The following is a 26257-nucleotide window of genomic DNA, read 5'->3' as shown; positions in this document are numbered from 1 at the left end:
GTTGACTCGTGACACGCTGAGAGAAACGCCTGATTGAGCTATGGCAATGACGTGTCCCAGCTTTTAGGGGAACAAGTATGAAAAATGCACAAGGTGGCTTTCAAGTTAAGATTGACTCGTTCAGCAAAGGAGGCCTTGGGATAATACGGTGTTGTGGTTATATGTTTTACCCCTTGAGAGAAACAAAAATATTTAAATTGCCGTGACAAGAAAGCCGGGGTGTTATCACTAACCAAGATCCTCAGAGGGCCAAACCAAGAAAAAAACACGAACAAGTTGCTGAACAGTAATATCTGCCACGACTCCCTTGGTCGGCAACAACCAGGAATAATGCGAAAATATGTCAACTACAACCAACATGTACTTATTACCTTTCCTAGTTCGAGGTAGGGGGGCGATGTAATCAATAGAGACGCTCCATGGGTCTGGACTCCCTTTCTGACTGAAGAAATCCAGTACGGGGGCCTACATCAGGTTTGCCTCACTTGCATTCGTTGCATTTCACAACAAAACTCCTACCGTTCGTATACAAACCCGCCCAGTACAAATGCTCTCACACGTGGTTTAAGGTCTTACTAAATCCCATATGCCCTCCTGACGCAGTGTCATGGAAAAATTTAATAACCATAGTTACTAGCTCCTTAGGGATACACAATTTGTACTCCCCAGAACCCTTTTCCTGTTTACATGAAATAGCATTGCGAAATTGAAGGCCCGGTACCTCTTCACCTTCTTTAAGACGCTTATATAACGGTCCACAATATAGATCATCAATTTGTTTCTGGGGTACGTCCCAAAATAACCCCAGAACCTCCGTCAGTAAGGCCCCCACTCCTATCTCAGTTCCCTCCTCCGTTTCCCCATCCACGAACATCCTACTGAGAGCATCTGCGACAGTATTATCCGCACCACAAATGTGTCTAACCTCGAATCAAAAGGCAGATATGCGAACTGCCCACCGTACTGAGAGCCTGATTGTCGGTCTCCAGTACAAACGGGCGATGTTCAAGGTCAAATGAAAATTTTTCGAGGGCAAACACCACCACCCAAGTCTCGCACTCATAAACAGAGTACTTTCGTTCTGGATCGGATAAGCAACGCGATGCATAAGCAATAGCCGTTGACTATCTTCTTGGTCTTGTAGTAATACGGTGGTAATTCCTCCCCGGGAGGCATCAGTCTGCACAATAAATTGCGAATTGAAATCGGGTACTGCAAGGACTGGAGGATTAGCGATGGCCTGTTTCAAAGCGAGAAAAGCAGTTTGTTGCTTTGAGCCCCAATGGAACTTAGCATTTTTATTTCGTAACTGATTGAGGGTATCCGCTAACAAGGCAAAATCAGGGACGAACTTAAGAAAAAAAATTACACATACCCACAAAATGGGCAACACCTTGTTCATCTTAGGGAGACTGAAACTCCTTAATAGCTCGTGTCCGTACCTGATCTACCTCACACCTCTTTCAGAGACAACATGCCCCAAGAAGACAATACTAGTCTTACACAAACTTATTTTGGAAGGCTTAACCGTCAGACCTGCATTATGCAATCTTTCAGATACCAACTGCACGTGTGTAAGGTGTTCCTCAAACGACACGCTGTAAATTACCAAATCGTCTAAATAATTATCAACGCACTGAAACTTTGTATCACCCAAGACTCTGTCCAGAAGCCTTGAAAGAACAGCGGCACCTGTAGCCAAACGGAATGGAACTCTATTAAACTCAAATAAGCTCCAATTGGTGGTAAATGCCATGGCGGGTTTAGAAGATTCACTAAGGGGAATTTGAAAATACGCTTGGTTTAGATCTATTACAGTAAATACTTTCACGCTGCAAAACCAGGTGAAAAGATTATGGAGATCAGGCAAGGGTACCAACTCTAATATAACCTTCTGATTAAGAAGACAATAATCCACCATGACCCGGTTATCACTTTTACCTGGCTTAGGGAGCAAGAACACAGGCGAAGCATACGGAGATGTGGAATAATGAATGACCCCCATTTCTAACATTTGATTAATTTTGTCTTTCAAAATGCACACCTTCAGAGGGGACAGTCTATACGGTGTCTTACACAGGAGTGTTGTCAATAAGTCGGATCTTGTACTGAATCAAACTAGTTACCCCAACCTTATCAGTCATCACCTCAGGGTAATTCATCAACAACGCTTGAAATGCGTCAGTGAGGTACAGTTTAAATGGGTCGTAACAGGGAGTTGTTCCTGTACAGAGACCACCTGGCAACCTCCTCCCTGTCTACAATCACAGAAGGCAATTTCGTTCCAGGTCGGAACTGAAAATGAAATGTGCCTCTAGAACAATCTATAATAAGACCCGCTTTGTATATGAAATCACATCCCAAGATCAATGGGATATTTAACCGCTCGGCGACTGACAACTTCACCGGCCAAGAAAATTTTTTGGCACATAAGCTAACCTTACGTTCCCCGAGGATAGGCAACAACTGTAGATTGGCCGCACGACGTTTTACCTCAATAAGAAGCAAATTTGAACTACGGGCCGATGTATTAAATTCAAAATACCAGTTAGTATCTATTATAGAATGGGCACTACCAGTATCCAATAGGGCACAAATCTGTTCATCCCCAATCTTCACACAAATGTAAGGAGAGGAGGGGCGAGAGACAACACGAATGGCCCGGCAATTAACCGGCCAATTTATCTTCCTGCATCTCCGAATCTTTCTCCTCTTCCCCTGGCGTCATTTAGCATCACGGGGTGTCCACGGCACCGGACAGGCCCGAATAAGATGATCGCACGATCTGCAACTAAAACAACGCCGCTCCCAATATCTGTCGCTAGATCTTTCATGTTTATTCCAAACAAATTAATAATTTGATACGAACAAAAGGCAAGGGCAACTCCCAACGCAATCACAAATGAGTGAGCTCTCAACACTTCAGAGGCTTCCCACTAGAAACGGTCCCCAAAATAAACGCTGAGAGCTCCTTGACATGCCTCCCACATCTGCCCATCACTTATGCACCTTGGTTATGTTCTGTAACACACGACAGATAATATCAACACAAGATAAACTGCTTTTCTTACGCAGACTTTACCTAACACATCAAATGCCAAATATACCATAGGTGAATGCAACCCCGGGCAGGTAACAGGAACCACCTACGTGAATTCCTTCAAAAAGGATCATACAGGCACCGCCAAAGGTTACACTGAGCAGACCGGGTGGGTAACGACCCACTCAGCAGGATAACCATAAGATACTCCAGTTGAGCAAGTAAATTAGTACCAACAAATATCGTAACGTGACACACACACACACACACACACACACACACACACACAAAGCAAAAACTTCCAACAACGCCGTCCCACATCAGAATGAAGTTCAGAAACCGCTGCTGGAGCTTCCAGCAGAAAATACGAAGAACCAACCGAGCCCATACCCTAACCTGGCAGACAACTCTAAAATTTAGCAACTAGTTGTCTCCGGGCCAGAGTATCACAGGACCCCACCGGACCTCCACATCAGACAGGCAGGCAGAACAAGTACACTGACTCCAATTAATCACCACCGCATGGCCAGCACAGTGGCGAGGCGCCTCCGCCCCAGACCACTTTGCTCATATTGCGAGGCACAACCACCTTAGCGCTATTCACCAGCAGGTCAGCAGAGCGAACTTCACGTTCCATGCAATACCCGGAAACAGACTACCATCTCGCTTTCCACCAGCCACCATGAACACACGCCAGCGACTTAATAGCAAATCACCACCGGAGTGTCACCAGCACCAGAACAGCGAACTATAATCGATTATAGCACGCACTCCAAACAAGATCACAGCATAGCAATGCACGCCATATCAACCTGGAATGACCCATTCCCTCTAACGTACTCAAGTGATCACTTCGTGTGTGCTATCCATGCGCCAATTCCTACCCCACCTGAGTGCAAATTTAATTGGCAGCTTTCTAAGGCCGACTGGGGGCTTTACCCCTCCCTCACGACCTTTATACAGCTGTGATGACCACGTAAAGTATCTTCAAAATGTTATCCTTACCGCCGAAGAATGTTCCATACCGTGCACTTCAAGTTTACTGTAGCGTGTCCTGGTCCCTGGTGGACTGAAGCATGCAGCGATGTGATTCACTTGCAGAGATGTGCTCTACACATCCTGATACATCTGCTGGAGGGCTGGTATCCTCTGTAGTCTGTACATGTGGGACTTTAGAGGCCATCTGCCCCATTTACTAGAGGAAGTTTTGAAAACACAAAGTTTTCTCAAGGTTTATATTGTTTGACTTTGTCACACACATTTATCCAGGAAAACAGGGTGCCTGAATGCTCGTTCTGGGTATCATTGTCTTTGCTATCCCCATTGCCTATATTATGGAATTACCCAATAGGCATCTTCCTTTTCACCAAGGATTTTGTAGTCTGTTACAGTTCCACACCAACCTGTCTCCTTGTGTGGCGTCTTCAGTGTCGTTCCTATCGTCTTTTCTCGTGAAACATGGGCAGTGGTTTTCACTTTTCCACTGCCAAAACCTTTTCTATGAATATTTGGCTGCGTAATGAGTTTCTTACACCATCTTTACATCTTGCACCTTTCGTTCTTCCAGTCATTGAAACTAGAAAATTCCTGTTGCTAATATCTGATAGGAAACTTCCTTGGTCCTCCCATGTATTCTTACCTGGCTGTACATGGTACCCAGTTCCTCAGTGTCCTACATCTCCTAAGTGGTACTTCCAGGGGAGCGGTTCAGACCACCCTCCTCCATTTAAAAAAAAAAGGTCCCATGTCCATTCATAACTAGACTGTGGGTGTTCAGTTCATTCCTCTGCACCTCTGTCCATCATTTGCTGTCTTAACACACTCCACCATCATGGAGTATGTTTCACCACTGGTGGCTTTTACCCGAGCCCGGTTTAGAGTCTATGCAGAAGATGCTGCACAACTAATCATATTGGCATGTCGTCTTCCTCAGTGGATAGGTATGCCATTTCTCTTTCACCACTCATCCTATTCCCTCTTATTCGATTACTCCCCTGCCTGCTAGTACAGGTCATGCCATTCATCTCAGGTACCTCTTGGAGTTTGCTTTTGGCTTCTTCTTTGCAGCTTAACTTCACAGTACCTGCCACATTCCTGATGGTTGTGAACCCTTCGCCACCTTAGCTTCGTGTAGCAACCCATGTTCATTGTGGACTTCATTTTCTTCACTTTTATACGCAGGACCCACTGTAGGAAAAAATACATAAATAGTATGGGCCAATCTGTCGTCAAGGTACAAAATTCGTTGCAATATTACACTCTACACGAATGTACTGGCTGGCAGTTGGTTCACCAGTTGATAACTCAAATTTTCAGTATTATGCACCATCACTTGTCCCTCTGAGAAACCTAGTAGCCATCCTATTAAATATTTGTGACTGAAGTCCTCAATGTATTTTGTTTCTATCTCTGATTTAAACATATGAACGTTTGCGTGGACCCCATACTTCAAATCCCTTAACAAAACATTTCAAGTATACATATGAATTGTCAGTGTTGCAAGTGCCAGGAGGTATTGACACAACTTCCCAATTCCCTAGATGCAATGTATTATTAAATCAGTGATGTTAGCTATGCTTTCATGTGGTTTCAGCCAGTCAATGCTGTACATCACTAGCTTTCGATTTAAACCAATTAGGATTAGAGTGAACATAATTACATCGCAGCTTCAAATGGCGTGGAGACTTGCATACTACTTGTTTTTATGCAATTTTGAGGAAAAATATCAGGCAGAAATATCCTCAAAGGTATGAACTGAAGTATGGGGAGCGTCGAACATTGTACAGCAGCTGGTTCCTATTGGTGAAGTGACAACACAGTTCTTCAGGTGGCCTTAAATCACCAAGAGCTCCATACCCCGAGCAACATCTAAATTGACAGTTCCATGTTTCTTGAATTTCCACATTGTCTCAGGCAGCGTACCGTTCATAAAGACACTGTAAAATCTCATGATTTTAAGTTTGCTGACGAGTTTTGCCAAATCTGTGTTTTTAATCCTTTTTTCCAGTACCATTGCTGTGGGGCTTTTTTATGTACAACCAAAGCCATTTCCTGAATTGTAAATATAGGCATTTACCTATAGCGATGGCCTCCACGGTCATATTATGCCTTTTAGCTGCTTTGTAATTATTTTTCGCTTTTTCAGGCTTTGTGTACTGCTTGAAATATATCAGCTCTCTTTGTTAATGAAAGCAGTAGCTGACAGCCCAGCAAATGGAGGCATCAGAAACAGAATTATTCCACCAGATGTCTTTGGTATTTCCTTTCTTCTTTTTTCCTTAAGGTACCTTTTGCAGCTGTCAGCAATTTTTTAAACATCCCATAGGTTTTTCTTCTTCTTTAGAATACAGTAAACTGCATTCAGTATTGGTTGAAGGTTAGTCCAGTATCCAATTTAAGTTCTAGCAAACATTGCCTTATCAACCACATATTCAGAAATAGGTTGTGCTACATGAATATCCGGTCCTTGAAATACCTGCAATACGGTGATCTTTGTCTGTAGTGTAGGCGATGGTGTGCACTTTGTATACATTGTCCAATGCATTAAAACCCTTGTCACCATTAGCTAGGTGCTATTTCAATTTTGTTCCAGCTCCACAGAAATTGTATCTAGAGATACAAACTTCTGATGGCAGATTCTCGAGAATACCACCTCCAACTTTTTTGATACGTTTCCTAGCACTCATCTCACACTACTGCACGGTTTGAGCTTTGCTTTTCGAATTACATAGCAATTTCTGGGTGTTTACACAGCTGTTGAGCTCTGATGAGAAACTAATCCATTTCATCAGTGCCCAGTTCCTTTGACATTTTATGACCCGCTCTATGAGGAACATAATGGGTTCAAAGCTTTCCTGTAATTCGTTTGTGACTTCAATAGGTTTGCTCTTAATTCTATTGTGAATAATGGGATTATACTCGTCAATGATTTGTGGCTGTATGTTGAACATTTGCACATACGTTGAAGATTAAATTGCTTCCACATTCCATTTTTGATGGCCCAGTTCAACCATATGACAATACTAGTTTCCAAATATGAGAATGTTGAATAGTGATTTATCCCACATAACTCGAATTCTGCTTAGAAATGTCTATCGTAAAATTCACTTCCATCATATGCCTTCAAGGTTGATGGACAGTCGATTTAGTCCTGTCTGCAACAATTGTTCAGAAACCTCTCAAACCTCCTTCCCTGTCTTTACATTCAAAGGTAAGGCCCAAGCGAAATTGGAATGTGTATGTGTCTGTGACTGTGAGAACGTACTTGCAGCCATTATGTGATAGTAAGTAGTTTTGCATATCCAAGCGATCAGCCTGCCATGCATAATCCATTCCTCGTATTATCAGATATATTTTGCATGCAGGTCTGTAAAGCTCATGAACAACTCTCTCCACACTTACTCAACAATGCATAATTTTCGAAGCCTAGGTAAGATCGATAATGTTTTGTTCATGTGATCTGCATTCTCTTCACCAGCTTAAGCTGTAAACAGTCGTAATCGATCTATGTTTCCATTTAGTTACCATAATTTATATATTCTAGAAGTAGATTGTTTAGTCTTTCAGGCTAAACCTTGGTTATTTTACCTGCACTATGGTTCTTCTCTTTTCCTATCTAATACCTCATTCTCTTTCCTTTTAGCCCATATTTTCACCTGGAGGCGGAAAGTGAAAAATTATTTTTCAGCATGCTCGGTGAGAACACCATTTAATATACATCCTACAATGTTACAGCATCCTGCAATGTATAGAGTGCACACTACAGCACCTGCAACACTGTGTTTAATTATAATCACTTAAAACACCTAGGATCGACTTCTTGTTATGAAAACAGGGTGGATGTGGTTTTTAGGTGGTTTTCTACATCCTGCTAGGTGAATGCCAGGCTGGTCCCCATATTCTGCCTCAGTTACACAGCTTGCAAACATTCGCATTTTACAATGGATAACACTAGGTGCAAACAGTTTGGGTACACTAATTATGTCCCAGAGGTGGGGAGGGGCTAGTCTTTGGGAGTGGCGACCCCATCGTAATACTAGGCTGTATGTAATGGCACTTCGCAACCAGCCTCGGCCGAAAGACTGAGTAAAGGTTGCGAAGTCCCATTGATCCCCCAACCCAACTAGTTGTTGGGTAGAAGGTTACCGGTGTAGATAGATCGAATATAAGAGACTGTTTTTGTTCATACTGACAGCTCTTTAGTTGGAGAACTGAGAGAACAAAGGAAGGAATAAAATAGAGGTAATAGCTATCATGCCAAAATCTTTAACAGATGTGGTGTAAACCATAAGCAGTGTTACTGTCCAGGCTGTAGTATGTGTGTTGATAAAATACATGTTCACTTCCATCATTACTGCAACCATCAAAAAGAAATGCAACGTATATCTATTTAAAAAAAGCTGATAAAAATGCTCCTAAGCCTTTTTAAAAGACAGTCTCCAACCCTGATCTGATCACATAAGTTTAGAAAAGTTGTGGAATGTTTTCAACGAGATAGTATCGACAGAAATTGAGAGATATATACCACATAAAATAATAAGTGATGGTACTGACCACCCATGGTACACTATGTGGGTGAGATCGTTGTTGCAGAAGCAATGAAAACAGCATCCCAAAGTTAAAAGAATGCAAAATCCTCAAGATTGGCAAAGTTTTACAGAAGTTAGAAATATGGCGCGTACTTCAATGCGAGATGCTTTCAATAATTTCCACAACGAAATTCTGTCTCGAAATCTGGCAGAAAACCCAAAGAGATTCTGGTCATACATAAAGCACACCAGTGGCAAGACGCAATCAATACCTTCACTGCGCGATAAGAACGGTGAAGTCACTGATGACAGTGCCACTAAAGCAGAGTTATTAAACACAGTTTTCCGAAACTCTTTCACCAAAGAAGACGAAGTAAATGTTCCTGAATTCCAATCAAGAACAACTGCCAAGGTGAGAAACATAGAAGTAGATATCCTCAGAGTAACGAAGCAGCTTAAATAACTTAATAAAGGCAAGGCCTCCGGTACATATTGTATATCAGTCAGGTTCCTCTCAGGGTATGCTGATAAAATAGCTCCATATTTAGCAATTATATACAACCACTAGCTCACAGAAAGATATGTACCTAAAGACTGGAAAATTGCTCAAATCATACCAATACCCAAAAAGGGAAGTAGGAGTAATCCGCTGAATTACAGGCCTATATCACTAACGTCGATTTGCAGTAGGGTTTTGGAACATGTACTGTATTCAAAAATTATGAAGTACCTTCAAGAAAAACGATTTATTGACAGTCAGTCAGCACGGTTTCAGAAAATATCGTTCTTGTGAAACACAACTAGCTCTTTATACTCATGAAGTAAAAAGTGTTATCGACAAGGGATGTCAAATTGATTCCATATTTTTAGATTTCCAGAAGGCTTTCGACACTGTTCCTCAGAGGCGTCTTCTAACCAAACTGTGTGCCTACAGAATATCGCCTCAGTTGTGCGCCTGGATTCGTGATTTCATTTCATAAAGGTCACAGTTCGTAGTAATAGATGGAAAGTCATTGAGTAAAACAGAAGTAATATCTGGCGTTCACCAAGAAAGTGTTATAGGCCCTCTATTGTTCTTGATCTATATTAACAACATAGGAGACAATTTGAGTATCCGTCTTAAATTGTTTGCAGATGATGCTGTCATTTACCGTCTTGTAAAGTTATCAGATGATCAAAACGACTTGCAAAATGATTTAGATAAGATACAATGGTGCAAAAAGTGGCAATTGACGCTGAATAAGTAAGTCTGAAGTTATTCACAAGAGTCCTAAAAGAGATGAGCTACATTACAATTATGTGATAAGTCACACTAATCTGAAGGCATTAAATTCAACTAAATACTTAGGGATTACAAGTAACCTAAATTGGAACGATCACACAGATAATATTGTGGTTAGAGCAAACCAAAGACTGCAATTCATTGGCAAAACACTTAGAAGGTGCAACAGGTCTACTAAAGAGACAGCTTACACCACACTTGTCCACCCTGTTCTGGAGTATTACTGTGCAGTGTGGGACCCGCATCAGGTGGGACTGACGGATGTCATTGAAAAAGTACAAAGAAGGGCAGCCCGTTTTGTATTATCGCGAAATAGGGGACATAGTGTCACAGACATGGTACATGAATTGGAGTGGCAATCATTAAAACAAAGGCGTTTTTCGTTGAGATAGGATCTTCTCATGAAATTTCAATCACCAGTTTTCTTCTCCGATTGCGAAAACATTCTGTTGGCACCCACTTAAATAGGGAGAAATGATCATCACGACAAAATAAGAGAAATCAGGGCTCGCACAGAAAAATTTAAGTGCTCGTATTTCCTGTGTGCTGTTCGAGAGTGGAATGGTAGAGACAGTTTGAAGGTGGTTCATTGAACCCTCTGCCAGGCACTTCATTGTAAATAGCAGAGTAATCACGTAGATGTAGATGAATAGTTTATCAATGTACCTGCCACACGAAATGCTGTGCAGTAAATTTTAAGGATATGACACAAGTACCCAGTACCTACACAATGCCTACATGGAGGTCTCTCAAACAATTGATAAATAATTAACATCAAAATTTATTTATCCTTGAAGTTTCCCAGAAAGATCGGCACAGTAAAAAAATTGTAATTAAAAATTTTTATTTGTAGTACTTTGAGAAGCATACGAAAATATTTCTTTGAAACCTTACTTGCATATTACTTGGATTTTTTTGTTCATTCTTAATGTTCAGTTACTTCACTTTCATATATATGAAACCATGTGTGCTGCATGGTCAGTAATCATCTTGAAACGTCGTCCATACAAATAACACCGGAAATAGGTTATTCCGAAAATTAATTCCAATAACTCCTCAGTTGTTGAGTAATTTTTTTCTGCATTGTTTAAATGTCTGGAAGCATATGCTATCGGGTGCTCCTGCCCATCTATTTCCTGAGATAATACTATACCCAAAGCAAAATTGCTAGTCACAAGATAATATAAACTTTTTACTAAAGTCTGGAAAAGCCAAAACTGGACTAGATGTTAACATCCTTTTTAACTTTTGAAAAGCCTCTCCGCATGCTGCTGACCAGCGAAATTTTGCTCCTTTCTTCAACAACTGCGTGAGGGGCCTTGCAATTTCTGGAAATTTTGGAATATACCTCCCGTAAAAATTGGTGAGACCTAAATAAGACTGCAACTCCTTTACTTTTGTAGGTGTCGGAAAATTCATTACCACCTCTACAAGTTTTGGGTCCGTGTGGACAGCCTCCTGTCCTATAATATGATCTAAATAACGGCCTTCTTGCAACAAAAAAATGACATTTTTCCATATGAAGAGTTAACTGCACTGCTTTCAGACGATCGAAAACTTCGCGCAAACAGCGCACATGTTCTTGCACGTCCTTTGAGAAAACAATTATGTCGTCCAAATATACCATACACTGATTAGGTTTCAGCCCTCGTCACACGCTATGTAGTAACCGTTGGAAGGTTGCCGGAGCATTTTTGAGTCCGAAAGGAAATCGCCGACAACGAAAATTACCTGTAGGTGTTGAAAAAGCTGTTTTCGGTCGGTCTTTCGGGGCGACTACCAACTGGTGGTACCCGCTTCGAAGATCCAAGGTCGTGAAGTACCGACACTGACCCAAATTATCCAGAGTTTGTGATATTAGGCATTGGGTATGCATCCGATACAGTTTTTTGACTCGGTGAAACTATAACCACAATGATATGCCTTGCCCCCCATCAGGTGATTTTTTACCCACTATTACGACAGAAGCGGACCAGGGACTAGTACTGGTTTCTATTATCCCATCCCTAAGCTGTTGATTAATAAAGTCTTCTGTGAAAGGCTGTAAACTTTTTGGAACACTATACGGACGTTTACACAGGTGCTTCATTCCCAGTGGAGATGTAATGCTGAACTAACGGTGTGATGGGCAGTGGACCATGAGAATTAAATAACTCTTTATATTCTGTCGAAAGGTTCTCCATGACTTCTCTGTTTTGCGCTTCTAAATGTGCTACTTTATCCCTCAGTGCGGACCAGCTGACACTCTCCCGGCATTGTCTAATCTGCTGCAAAATCCTTATCCAGTTCAACTTCACCTATTATCTTCAGATTCGGTATTACAGTACCCCATGCTAACTGCACCTTTTTAAGGCCAAAATTATCAATACTGACAGTCGCAACCTTTTGCCTTCTATCTCCCACACAGAGGTCATGCTACGGCGTGTAAAACACTTCATTTTATCCAGTGGCTCAATCTCAAAAGTTCAACGACACACAACGAATTTACCGGCACACTAGCTCCAACATCTGCCCAGATTATTTTCCCTGTACCCTTCGGTATAGTATCCTGCGAATTAACCCTAAGGGACCTTTTACGCAGTTTAGGTGGCCCACCCGACGTCTGGGCGTTTCCTTCGACAGTAATGGTTTTTTGGCTTCAGAACCTAGGCAAAATTGTATTCCATCCAGTTCTACTGTACGCCGTTCCAGGTTAACTTTTGCATGATGCGCAACCAGGAAATCCAATAAGAGTATGACATCGTGGCTGCTGCCAACAGGTGGAAGAACTTCTACCTTCACCTGGAAGTTCCTCATTTCCACTCGGAAGTTTAACACCGCTGATCAGAGTGACTTCACCTGTCCCCCACCCACGCCACTTAACGCCCAGCATGGTGGTTTTAATACTTCTTTACCGAGTACATTTCTACTCGCCACAGATACCTGAGACCCGGTATCCAATAAAAATTTGCATGGTCTGCCCCTCACCAAGCCGGTCAGAAAAAAAGTCAGCCACTGATTCTGCACTAGCATTAATTCTTACCGGGGGTGTTGCACAGTGGACACACCACCCCATGCCCCATTTAACTGAGGGGGGTGAGGCCCACCTTGCGGTTTCCTATCATGTTTCTGCCAGGACCCATTGCAATTACGCTCCATATGACCCCAACATCTGCATTTCCTGCACTGCACTTTCTTGCAAACGCGTCTGTGTCCCATCCGGTCACATCCAAAACATTTTATTTCTGCATTAAACACTGCTTTCCTGTCCTGCGTCTTTGTTACTGCTTCAACTTCCTCTAACGCCACAGCGATTCCGACTGCCTCTTTGAAAGTCTTAGGCAATTCCATCCTAATCTTGTGGAAGGTTTCAGGTTGTATTCTCTGCAAAAATGCGTCTAGTGACCTCTGCTCAGCTTCCTGGAGAATGGCTTCATTAACCCTATCAGAATCCGTTAGCTCATAGGTATTAACATTAATTTTTCGAATTCGATCTACAAAGGCTTCTATTGGGTCCCCATTCCTTTGATACATTCTATTCAATTGTTCCCGATAATATCTAGACGTATTTTTCCTCTGATATCTTTCCAGCAACCCTTTTTTGAATACTTCAAATGTCCGAGCATCCCTTAATGCTTCATGGCATGTAACGTACACTCTGGCATCCCCAGTTACTTTCAACTTAGCCACATGCAAAAGCGTTTTTGCACCCCAGTTTCCCAGTTTAACGGCCGTGCTATGGTTCTCAAAAAAAAAAAAAAAAAAAAAAAAAAATCCTCCCCAGCTTTTCCTGAGAAAGGGGTGACCAAAGATGCAGCGTTAGTGTCAAGAATTACTGCATTAACAGGAAACCATTCTTTGCTCGCCTCTTTAGACCGAGCAAGCTCTATCTCTAATTCCGACACTCACTCAATTAGCTGCTGAATAGCCACCTCGGCTGACACAGACTGCTCCATCACTACCAGCTATCGAATCAAGACTACAGTAAGCCCAGAAAGAAGAACAATAAGTGAAGACGGACTATGCTACAGGTTCAGACAAACCACCAAACGAAAAATTGGCACTTGTCATGTTGCAGGAGTTGCTGATCCATTGTTGCCCTTCTCAAATGCCACATACCCTCGTCGATTACCACCCACAATTTCGTGCAAATACAGGGAGAAGACCACTACTGTCACCAATTGTAACAGAAGTGTGTGATGCGCAGGTTGCCTGACTGACACCACTTGTTATAGGATGACTGGAGCGGGTGACATGGTCAGGGTTGTAGGGCGTGGCTGGGTAGAAGAAGGTGGCTGTTTTTAACAATCTCCCTCTTTATTTTGGTTCTTCCAATACATTTTCCGGTAGCTCAGCCCCACTGCTTGTGTTGTGGTGGAGACGTGCTGATGCTTGCAGTCCGGGGAATGCGACACTGCTTGGTCAGCAGTTGTGCAGGCAGGAGATTAGCAGCACGAGGCACGGCCCAGTTCGCAGACGCGGTGGCTCGTGATGACGCCGGGAGTCGCCGGTGCAGCAGCGGGCAACGCCCCCTGGCGGCCGGTCCTCAGGGACAGCGACATGGACAGCATCACTGATGACGTCTTAACAGCAACCAAACGCCCAATCGGTCGAACCGAATGCCGACGCCCACCTCTGATGTCCTTAAATAGTGTAGACCACTGCTGAATCCGCCGGTTACACAGCGGCGTGTTCGTTAGAGGGTTCTTGATGAGTTGGCTAACGCAACTTCGCCACACGCGGCACGCACCTGCGTAATTCTGCTAATGCTGTGTTCTGATGGCTGCTGCATATGTACATACATACTGACGCTCGTTACAAAACTGTGTCACCTGCATAACACGCTGGCTGGCCTTCATCAGCTGTTTGCCATGAGGCTGGCACATCGCGCACTGAAACTCACTAAATCACAATTTCGCACTGTATTTCTTAAAAATAACCCCTTGTCATCTATTTTGTTAAGTTCAGGAATCTGACACTTCATTATAATACCAGTTACTTTGAAAAAAAAAACGTGTGATCGCAGTTAGTAGTTACAAACACTCGAATTTTGTCAGATACCATACCAAACAAAACTATACATCAAACACATTGCAAAAAAATTCAGATGTCACAATCAGAATACAAGGAAACCACTGAAGCATGCAGGCCCTCAGTATTTTTTAATCTTTCATGTCCAACACGATGTACATACTGGGGACCTGAAATGCATCACACGTTTCTGTTCTGTGGGAAACGGTTTAACTGCAGGTATAATAATGAAACCCAGATACTACAGGTGTAGCTCATGCATCAGCTGTTATCACCGCCACTCAATATGTAGTGTTAGCCTTCATTGTTTGATGGGTGATGATGTGGCCATTTATATGTATCGTTCAGTCAACAGTTTTCTGCAATGCTAGGTGACAAGATGTTGGGAAGATGTAAAAATTTTCAAAAAGGCTCACTCCAAGTGTACTGGAAAATTTGCATCCATTTCCATCTGTTCAGACAGTATTTCCATTTGTGGAAGGCTTCATATAAGTTGCAGTGCCAAAAACAGTTTTAGATTAAAACCATCTGCAAGTGTGTCATTCACATTCATTCATCAGTATGCAAATTTTTCCCTTGATTGATGTGACATTGATTCTTGTTCATGAACCGTTATTATCCAGCTGATCAACATCCATTCTAGATACCTAATCAAAATATTGATGCTTGCACTAGTTATTGACCTATTGGGAATCAAACAAAAAAAATGTTTACTAGGTGAAATAAATATATCGTTTCTAATGGTGAAAGTGTTGACGAAACAAAGAGAATGCACTTACAGAGCTAAGATAATAGAAGAGTAATATTTAAAAATTATTTCTCTTAAATAAATCTGAAATACCATGAACTTACGAATTTTGAATTAAAACTTGTAACCGATATATTTTTTGATACCTTTAATTGGTGTAGATTACTAACTATTAGCACTGTATTTTAAAAAGATTGTAACATGTGAAAGTGAAGTATTTTAATTCTCATCTAAAAATTTCAGATCAAGTAGGCTGTGATTCAGATTAATCATTATTGAATTCCATCTGGTTATTTTCGTTTTAAACCATTTTTACCTCATCGGTCTTTAGCTTCTGCTGGAATATTGTAATTTTACGTCAGTAACAGTTACTGAATATGTAATTTCTTATTCACTTTTATGATTTGTGGCCTATAGTACTGAATTTATGGTCACTCAAATATTGTTTCTTTGTTGTATATCTTAATTAACATTATCCTCCTCACTCTTCAGATTTACTCAGACTACTGGTGGGAGCTGCCGCATATCATGTGAGGAAACTTGTCACCGTAGACTGGTCCAGGAAGAGTTGGTGATAGACATGGAGAAGTCAACACATGGGTTCAGTACCAATACAGAAGATGTGACTATTGATAAGGAATGCTCGGTTGCCACCCAATATGATTGCAGTACGAGGGAAAAGGAATTACATGTATATAGCTGTAATTTCTGCCAACAGAGCTTTCCTTCAAAATACAGGCTCATAATGCATGTGTTTATGCACAATGATGGAACGAAACCACATTTGTATGTTTGTAAGTGGTGTGGTGAGGTATTTGTCAGTAATGTTGGCTTGAAAAAGCATATGAGAATGAGTGAGAATTGTCAATTTTTAACTGCTGATAGTGATGAAAGATATGGCCATAGTGATGAGCATCAAAGCAGTACCTTGTTGGATAGCGAGCCAGAAGTTTCTGTCACACAGCACAGTGAGCAGTCTTCATGTAAGGAAACTTGGAAAGTGTCAAAGAAGCCCTCTAACGACGTGTGTAACACACACATGACAAATGATAGAGAGAAAAAAAGTTCCATTCATACCGGGAAAAGACTTCACAAATGTGATATTTGTGACAAATGGTTTGCCCGGTCAGGTAATCTAAAGGCTCACATATTAATTCACACCGGAAAGAAACCGCACAAATGTGAGATTTGTGGGAAATCTTTCACGATCTCATGTGGTCTCAAGAAACATGTATTACTTCACACTGGAAAGAAACCTCACAAGTGTGAGATTTGTGGGAAATGTTTTGCCTTGTCAAGCAATCTCAAGATACACACATTAATTCACACTGGAATTAAACCTCATACATGTGAGATTTGTGGGAAATCTTTTGCTAGGTCAGGTGATCTCAAGAAACATGTATTAATTCACACTGGAAAGAAACCCCACAAATGTGAGATTTGTGGGAAATCTTTTGCTAGGTCAGATGATCTCAAGAAACATGTATTAATTCACACTGGAAAGAAACCCCACAAATGTGAGATTTGTGGGAAATCTTTTGCTAGGTCAGATGATCTCAAGAAACATGTATTAATTCACACTGGAAAGAAACCCCACAAATGTGAGATTTGTGGGAAATCTTTTGCTAGGTCAGATGATCTCAAGAGACACACATTAATTCACACTGGTAAGAAACCTCACAAATGTGAGATTTGTGGGAAATCTCTTGCTACGTCAGATGATCTCAAGACACACACATTAATTCACACTGGAAAGAAACCTCACAAATGTGAGATTTGTGGGAAATCTTTTGCTAGGTCAGGTGATCTCAAGAAACATGTATTAATTCACACTGGAAAGAAACCCCACAAATGTGAGATTTGTGGGAAATCTTTTGCTAGGTCAGATGATCTCAAGAGACACACATTAATTCACACTGGTAAGAAACCTCACAAATGTGAGATTTGTGGGAAATCTCTTGCTACGTCAGATGATCTCAAGACACACACATTAATTCACACTGGAAAGAAACCTCACAAATGTGAGATTTGTGGGAAATCTTTTGCTAGGTCAGGTGATCTCAAGAAACATGTATTAATTCACACTGGAAAGAAACCCCACAAATGTGAGATTTGTGGGAAATCTTTTGCTAGGTCAGATGATCTCAAGACACACACATTAATTCACACTGGAAAGAAACCTCACAAATGTGAGATTTGTGGGAAATCTTTTGCTAGGTCAGGTGATCTCAAGAAACATGTATTAATTCACACTGGAAAGAAACCCCACAAATGTGAGATTTGTGGGAAATCTTTTGCTAGGTCAGATGATCTCAAGACACACACATTAATTCACACTGGAAAGAAACCTCACAAATGTGAGATTTGTGGGAAATCTTTTGCTAGGTCAGGTGATCTCAAGAAACATGTATTAATTCACACTGGAAAGAAACCCCACAAATGTGAGATTTGTGGGAAATCTTTTGCTAGGTCAGGAAATCTCAAGACACATGTATTAATTCACACTGGAAAGAAAACCCACAAATGCGATATTTGTGGCAAATCGTTTGCCACATCAGGTTCACTCAAGATACACACAATAATCCACACTGGAAAGAAACCTTACAAATGTGAGATATGTGGGAAATCTGTTGCCCAGTCAGGTCATCTCGAGAGTCACATATTAATTCACACATTAAAGAAACCGCACAATTGAGATTTGTGGCTAATCATTTGCTAGATCAGGTGATCTCAAGACACATACTTCAGAACACATTAGGAGGAGACCTCACAAATGTGATGTGACAAAAGTTTCATTCAGGTGGGAACTCTCAAGACACATCACTACTTCACATCGAAAAGAAATTACGACAAATAGATTTTCCTGGTTGGTGCTCTCAAGGCCTATAAAACAATGGAAGTGGCAGGGGGGCAGTAAATTGTATTGCCTGTGAAATAAAATTAAAATGTGGTAGGATTGTGAAAAAATGTGACAATATATAAATCCGCATCTGCCACTTTACATGTCAAGCAATGGTAATCTTAAATACTCCAGAAACATGAATCAAATGTGTTTTTGTCATTAGCACTGCTGCTTTTTCCCATCGATCTTGAGACAAGAAGATTGTGAATTGTGATAAATCCTTACATTTGTCAGTAATCGTAAGTACTATGCAATATTCAAGGAAATGTTATGACTTGCTGTTTATTATTCCAAACAAAGTCATCATGTAGTACTTGTATCTCTGTATTTTGGAAACAGTGACAGTAAAAATATATTCATGGCACTTGCTTCATTCAGAATGGTAACCTCAAAACTGGAGAAACGCAATTATAATAATTGTTTTACTCGGACATGTTTTCTCAAGAGATTTGCTGTGTCATTAATAGTGTGTACATTTATGTTCTGTTAGTACTAATCCTGCATAAGTACGCGTAACAACAAATATAGCAACCTGCTTAATAGCATGTTTGTCCACCTTTGGAACACAGTGCTTGACATATCATTTACATGTTTCTGGGTTTATGTTGCACCAGTTGTATTCCACACGTTGAGATCAGCTAAATGGTGTGGTCCAGATATCGGTGTTAGTTACCATGCTACTCAGACCAATGTGGAGTCATTCTGCACGTGTGACATGGACAATTATCCTGCTGAAAGATGCCTTCAGCATGGGAGAGCTCACCAGGAATGCAGTTGCAATAAAGGTCACATAGTCTGCAACTATCATGATGCTTCTATTACTACCAAATGTCCCAAAGGAACCAAAGTGACTGCCCCATAGCATAATGCGCCCCCCATCTGGTGCCATTCACCTATATAGCATATGTGGATGTACAACTGACCTGGTGTAACAGGAAATGTCACCCATCCTGATAGTTGACATTTGCAATGACCTTCATTCCAGCCTCAGTGATCCCATGCCCACTGCAGTCGCAATTGAACATTTTAGTGGATCGATATGGAAACATACAGTGACCATATGTTGTAGAGCCCCATGTTCAACAATGTACATGTACATTGAATTGTCTGTTCAAAAACGTGTATGGCTGCTCTAGCATTGTTATCCCTCATTAGATAAGCCACATATTGCCTCATGTCCAGCTTTACAGAGCAGGAAAGCATCTGACTTCCATGATTGGTGTTGAAGTGTATATTTATTACATCATTTCATAAGGTTATGGATTTATCACCTTTCAGCCACTTCCACAGATGTTCACAACAATATCATAGATCCAGCCAACCAGCTTCAACACTTTTGAGCTGTTAGTTTCCAACTGCCATGCCATTTTAACTTCACGTTTGCTAAGGTCACTTATGTCATTGGATTTACATGTTTGCAACCCATCTAACTGGTAGAACAATTCCTTGTAAATCTCTAGTCTGCTTATATACTTGTAATCTGCTTATTGCATCATGTGCACACATGTGGCGTTCATTCTCCTCATTGGCAGTGTTCATGACATTTTTGCCCATCAGTACATTTTCACGTAAATTGGTCAGATGCGAAACTGTGTAATCTAAGAAATTCGTCATGCTTGGTTGCCATTTACACCAGTGCACAATAGCTGTATTTTTTTGTGAAATATTTTTGTTTCACACAGCTCTGCACATGATTCAGAGATAATGTAGATAAGTGTTATGCACCAAAGCTCTTAATTATTTGTTCAGCATTTAATACTGTGTAAGTTCTACAAAAAAATGAAATAGGTAAACAAACATTACGTGTTATGATTTGATTCCAGTTATTTGTATACACAAGAACAACACTTGGGAGAGCTCAGAACGTGAGCACCAAATATTTCTTGTTATATTCCGAGATGTTTCCATTGTGGGTATTTTTCTTAATTTGTGTAAATTTACATGAGGTTTTAGGAAATCTGTACTTACGCTTCATTTTTAATTTCAGAACGATCGTTTTTAATTTTCTACCTATTTGTTATTGTTGAAAGTGGTTTAGTATGTTCCATTATATGTGTAACAATGGGAGATAGTTGTAATTGATTGGCACTGTTCTGTGTTGCTACACTTTAGCTGTGACACTTAGTAGTGATGTGATTACATTGTATCCCATCTTTCTCATGATAGTACATCCACAACTGCTGTATACGTTATTCATAATAGCCAACATCCATATACATTTGTATTAAATATTAAATTTGTATAAAATATTATTTTCCAATAAAAGGAAAGAAAAACTGGGTTTCTGGACAATAGCCTTATATTCAGATGAATCTGAAAATGTACTACAAAGTGTGACGACTATACATATTATGAATCTCTAAGAAACTGTAAAATTTGTAGTAACATGTTAAGAAAGGTACACAATATGGCCTGAATATCTATAGGCATCAGCTATGGATGGGTCATATGGTGTTTCTCTGGTACACGAGATGTAAGCAGAAAATAAGCACATTCAGTGGTTGTGTGGAAAACCATCCAAAGAACTGAGTCTACATAAACACAGTACATACCCATAAATTAAAAGTGTAACTGCATCTATTAAAATAATAACCTAAGCTAATAACTACAGAATAAACTATTGTATAAGAATTGGCAAGGACAAGTCAGTTGTAGGTTGTGGATCCAGGAGCACAGGGTAATCAAGCATATTGTTTAAAGAAAATAGAGAGTACTTTAAAACAACTGACTGGTGTTTACATCAGAACTTTACTTCTAAGGCCACTGACAGACTGAGGTCATAGTGCTGGAGAATGGGGTAGAAGCACACCTCTGATCAGACTGAAAGCTGGTTGCCAATAGTGAGCCAAATTGATCCCAGCTATGCTGTATGGCCCCATGTGACAATTAACAGTGGTCTGATTGGTTGCTGGATGGTTGTCTAGGTCGTTTCCCTCACTAGCGATGCTTCTTGGAAGTGTCTCCCCATCAGCATCCTCACCATCAGAATGGTATGAATGTGAACAAGGCATATACAGTGGTAACTGATACAGAACCAGACCCTGCCTAACCACAGCTCTGCAGTGAAACGTATTTCATAAAGTGTTCCCCACTCGGTCCATCAATCTACCATGCACACTTCACTCCACCTCCATACCAGCCGGCTAATTATTTCAAAATTACAAAAGTAGTAGTTTAATGTTAGAAAGTGCTCCTTTGGACCGGTGGTTCTTGCCAAGGGATGCAACATTCTAATAGGGGAAACAAATAATTTCCAAAATGCAGTAAAAAAAGTGGACAGGAATAGAAAACTCCAAAGTATTTAAGAAGCGACAAGTAATAGTACAATAATTTAGAGTTTGGATTGGCCAATTTTGGCTATTGTAGAAATAATTTTGGCTATTGTAGAAATATACGCAGCCAACTGAATGATGCGCTGATACGGTGGTGTGGTGGTGGTGCCAAGGCAACAGGTGTGCCGACCATGTACTGAGTCATCAGGGACAGTATGAGGTCTGCCAAGATACATCAGCTGGGCAGTGGCTAAGCTGGTGCAATGGTGATGACAGTGGGCAGTGATGGAGTATTGTGGTTCGGAATGACGGCATTGGGGCCAGCAAATGTTGTTACTAGTTGTGAAGGTCTAGCCTCGCAGATCATGAAAAGCTGTAACACTGCATCAAATGGGTGCGATCATCGAAGGCTGGCTGGTTATTTCCATACAAAAGGTCTAGCTCAATAATATTAATGATTCATTACTTTTCCTATAATCTCTGCAGTTTGTAGTATAAAAGTTAAAATCACAAAGTTATTGAAGGATACATTACAAACTGAGTATATATCCGTAATAAATTAATCTCATTAAGAAAACTGTAACACTTCCATTGTTTTATGAAATGTTATTTCATGTACTTAGGTTGACAGCCCTGTAGCCGGGCGGATGTGCGTGTACAAAGCTCTCGCTAAGTTAAGCGATTAATATTGAAATAAGAGCTAATTTAGTTAATATTACATTTTAGACTAGTGCATTTACTGCTTATCTAATCTATCTATTGAAGGTTTCGCTTTTCTAAACGTAATTACATCGAAAAGGAAGTATTTTGTAAAGGCCAATAGTCGCTTAGGCTTAATTAGAAATCGCGAATTTGGAATTATGTAAGCTAAGGGAGGAAAAGGACTCTGGGCGCTAGGAAAAGGTAGATAGCAAAGGGCGAAAAAGGGAAACAATTGATAAAATTTATAAAATTCACTTAGCAAATCAGTTTGGCATCCTATCTGAAGTAGTGGAGGAAGGGCCTTATTCAGATTTAGTTGAATGTAGGTTGAAGCAGAATATTAGCTTAAAGGAAAAAAGACAGGTCGGGATCAAACCAGAATAGGAAAAGAAAAATTCTGCTTATCGGTAGCAGTCATGGGAGGGGTGTGGGCCAACAGCTTCAGGAGAAATTAGGGACAGAGTACCAGGTCACAAGTTTTGTGAAACCAAGTGCTAGCCTTAGCGAGATGACAGAAAACTTAGGTCAGCTGTGCAAGGACTTTGAGAAGGAAGGTCAGGTAATTATAGTTGGGGGAGCAGTAAACAGCCTGGCTATGAATCAAAGATGTAATATTAGGAGTGACCTGGATAAAATAGGAGCAGAAACTGGGCACACGAATGTTGGGTTTTTGGAGATCTTTCAGTGCCATGATCAGCCCTGTGTATGGAGTGTTAAAACTAAACTGAATGGGATGCGCCAGGCACTGGCAAAGTCTCACATGACTGTTGTTCCAGTTGATGTTATTGGTAGGTGGGGTTACACTACAGATGGCCTGCACCTTATTAGGAAGGAGGAAGATAAGTTAGCTTCTCTATTAGCAGATACTGTAAGGGGGGCCACAGTCACACAAGGAGGCGATCCCTGTGGTTATTGGGACTAGGCAGACAGTTTTTTTAGGTTAAAGCCAATTTCCAGGCAGACAACAACCAAGGAAAATAGAAGAGAAGAAACTTCATGCACAGCAAATAGGGATAAAGCGAAGGGTGGTATCAACTTACTTCACCAAAATATCAGAGGAATAAAAAAAAGTAGATGAGCTGATAATGTGTTTAGATGATCTCAAAAATAAGAATGAGATTGATATACTTTGTCTGAGCACCATGTAACTTTGGGGACGGAAAATGTCAGTATAAATGGGTATAATTTAGCATCTTACACTTGTAGATATAGTATGGATAAAGGAAGAGTTGCCATTTTCATAAAACAAGGGTATAAATACAGAACTGTTGAAGTAAGCAAATTTTGTGTTGAGCAGCACTTTGAGGTTTGTGCATGTGAACTTCCGTTCGATAATGTTGTGTTGATGCTAGCAACAGTGTACAGGTCTCCATTAGGAGATTGGGAGCTATTCATAAAAAAGTTTGACTCCCCATTATGCTGTCTGTCGTACAAAAAGAAGAAGTTACTAATCTGTGGTGATTTCAGTGTTAACTTTGTAAGCGATTCTGATAGGAAAATTGAACTAGAAGTGTAGTTAACAACATATAACTTAGAAGCACTGATCACTTTCCCTACACGTATAGCTCAGGACATAGTACTCTAATAGATAATGTATTTGTACAGCAAGAGTTTTAAAAGTGATTAATAGTCTGAAGTCCTAGATGTCAGCTGGAGTAGATGAGGTGCCAATAATATTAGTAAAGAAAACAGCTAATCAGATAGCGAAACCATTAGCGCACATAGCAAACTTGTCAATGGCTGAGGGTGTGTTTCCACAAAAACTGAAAATTTCTAAAGTCATTCCCCTGTTAAAAAAGGGTGATAAACTTAAAATAGAAAACTACAAACCCGTCTCACTCCTCTCAACTTTCTCTAAAGTTTTAGAAATACTAATGAAATATAGAGTCACACATTATCTTAATATGCACAACCTGATAAACGGTAATCAGCATGGATTTCAAGCTTGGAGAAGTACCGAAACAGCTGTACTAGAATACACAAAAGAAATAATCACTAAATTGGAGGAGGGGAATAGTGTAGTTGGGATAAATCTAGATTTGTCAAAAGCCTTTGACACTGTTGACCACAGTATACTTTTGAAAAAGCTTGAAGCTATAGGTATCAGAGGACCGGTAAAAAAGTGGTTTGAGTCTTATCTGGAAAAGAGGATGCAGGTGGTTGAAATTACAGCACTAAATATTAATCAAAAAATTAAACTAAGGTCAGATCCGAGGGAGGTCACAGTAGGAGTATCCCAAGGAAGTGTATTAGGCCCCTTGCTGTTCCTCATTTACATTAATGATATTCAGGTGTCAGAGAGAAAAGCTAGAATCATGTTATTTGCTGATGATACTAGTTTAATGTGCAATATGGAAAAATAAGTGAACAGGACGACCTAAATCCCACCATAGAGGGCGAACAACTTGAAAGAGTACAGTGTGCAAAATTCCTGGGTATGCACATTGATGAGAAGATTAATTGGAAGGACCATGTGGTGAACTTAGCACTAAAACTAAATTCAGCATGTTTTGTGCTTAGAATAATTTCAAGAGTTTGTAGTAATGACTGTACCAGATTAGTATATTTTGGCTATTTTCAGTCCATTCCATCCAATGGGATAGTTTTCTGGGGAAAAACAAATTGTCGTCTAAATGAGATTTTCAAATTACAAAAACGTGCTATTTGGATAATGACCCACAGCCCACCTCAAACACATTGTAAGCCCCTTTATAAAGCATTGAAAATTTTAACAATTCCATCATTATACATTCTGAAATGTCTGTTGGTGATCAAAAGAAATCAGGACAAAATGAAAACCAATACAGACTTCCATAATTACGATACACGGCAATGTAAAGATCTCCACATACAAGCTGTAACAAGGACCCGAAGCCAGAAACATGTATGTAATCAAGGAATCAAACTTTTTAATGCACTACCAAAACATATCAAAGAGCTGGAAAATGAGGATAAATTTAAAACTGTTCTAAAGAACCACATGCTTGACAAATGCTATTACAGCAGAAGCGAATATCTCTGCGCAACTGTATAAAATATATGTTTAAGTTAATGTGACAAATGAAATTACATCAGTGCATAATAAATTATGTTATAAAAACACTTATTAGTTGTATATTGTATTAAACATAAGATAGATTAATATGAATTCAGCACAGATACAAATTTTGTAAAGATATTATATAGTTGTTAAAATGTATCCTGACAAATCCTATATCACAAATGTGATCATTGGGATGATAATAAATAAATAAATAAAAGAGGATATAGAACAAACACATGCTTTCACTGTGGTAAATGGATTATCTGACCATGATGCACAATTGATTAACTTATAAAACATAACATGAGTTCCAAAAGAAATCCGTTGGAATTCGATTACTCGATAAATAGTACAATTCGCAAGGCTGTCAATTCAACTAAGTACCTGGGTGTCAAAATCACGAACAACTTAAGTTCGAAAGACCACATAGATAATATTGTGGGGAAGGCGAGCCAGAGGTTGCGTTTCATTGGCAGGACACGTAGAAGATGCAACAAGTGCACTAAAGAGACAGCTTACACTACACTCGTTTGTCCTCTGCTAGAATATTGCTGCGCGGTGTGGGATCCTTACCAAGTGGGATTGACAGAGGACATCGAAAGGGTGCAAAAAAGGGCAGCTAGTTTTGTATTATCACATAATAGGGGAGAGAGTGTGGCAGATATGATACGCGAGTTGGGATGGAAGTCATTAAAGCAAAGACGTTTTTCGTCGCGGCGAGATCTATTTA

General features: G+C 40.3%; 1 protein-coding gene across 7 annotated transcripts in view; it reads left to right on the top strand.

The window, feature by feature from the left end:
• The window catches only part of LOC126212980 (zinc finger protein 271-like), a 284312-nt gene extending 263660 nt beyond the window's left edge, over window positions 1–20652 (top strand). For 3 of the 7 annotated variants that reach the window (XM_049940520.1, XM_049940517.1, XM_049940522.1), the window contains one exon: window positions 16101–20638. In XM_049940520.1, the coding sequence (XP_049796477.1) occupies window positions 16101–18303 (2203 nt within the window). In that variant the 3' untranslated portion in view covers window positions 18304–20638. Of the gene's footprint in view, window positions 1–16100 lie in introns of all 7 variants that reach the window. The other 4 variants (XM_049940523.1, XM_049940521.1, XM_049940519.1 and 1 more) reach the window with 4 other exon arrangements.
• The last annotated feature ends 5605 nt before the right edge of the window (window positions 20653–26257 follow it).

This window comes from Schistocerca nitens, chromosome 11 (assembly GCF_023898315.1).
Source record: "Schistocerca nitens isolate TAMUIC-IGC-003100 chromosome 11, iqSchNite1.1, whole genome shotgun sequence".
NCBI classification, from domain to species: Eukaryota; Metazoa; Arthropoda; class Insecta; order Orthoptera; family Acrididae; genus Schistocerca; species Schistocerca nitens.
This window is presented reverse-complemented; position numbering and strand designations above follow the sequence as displayed.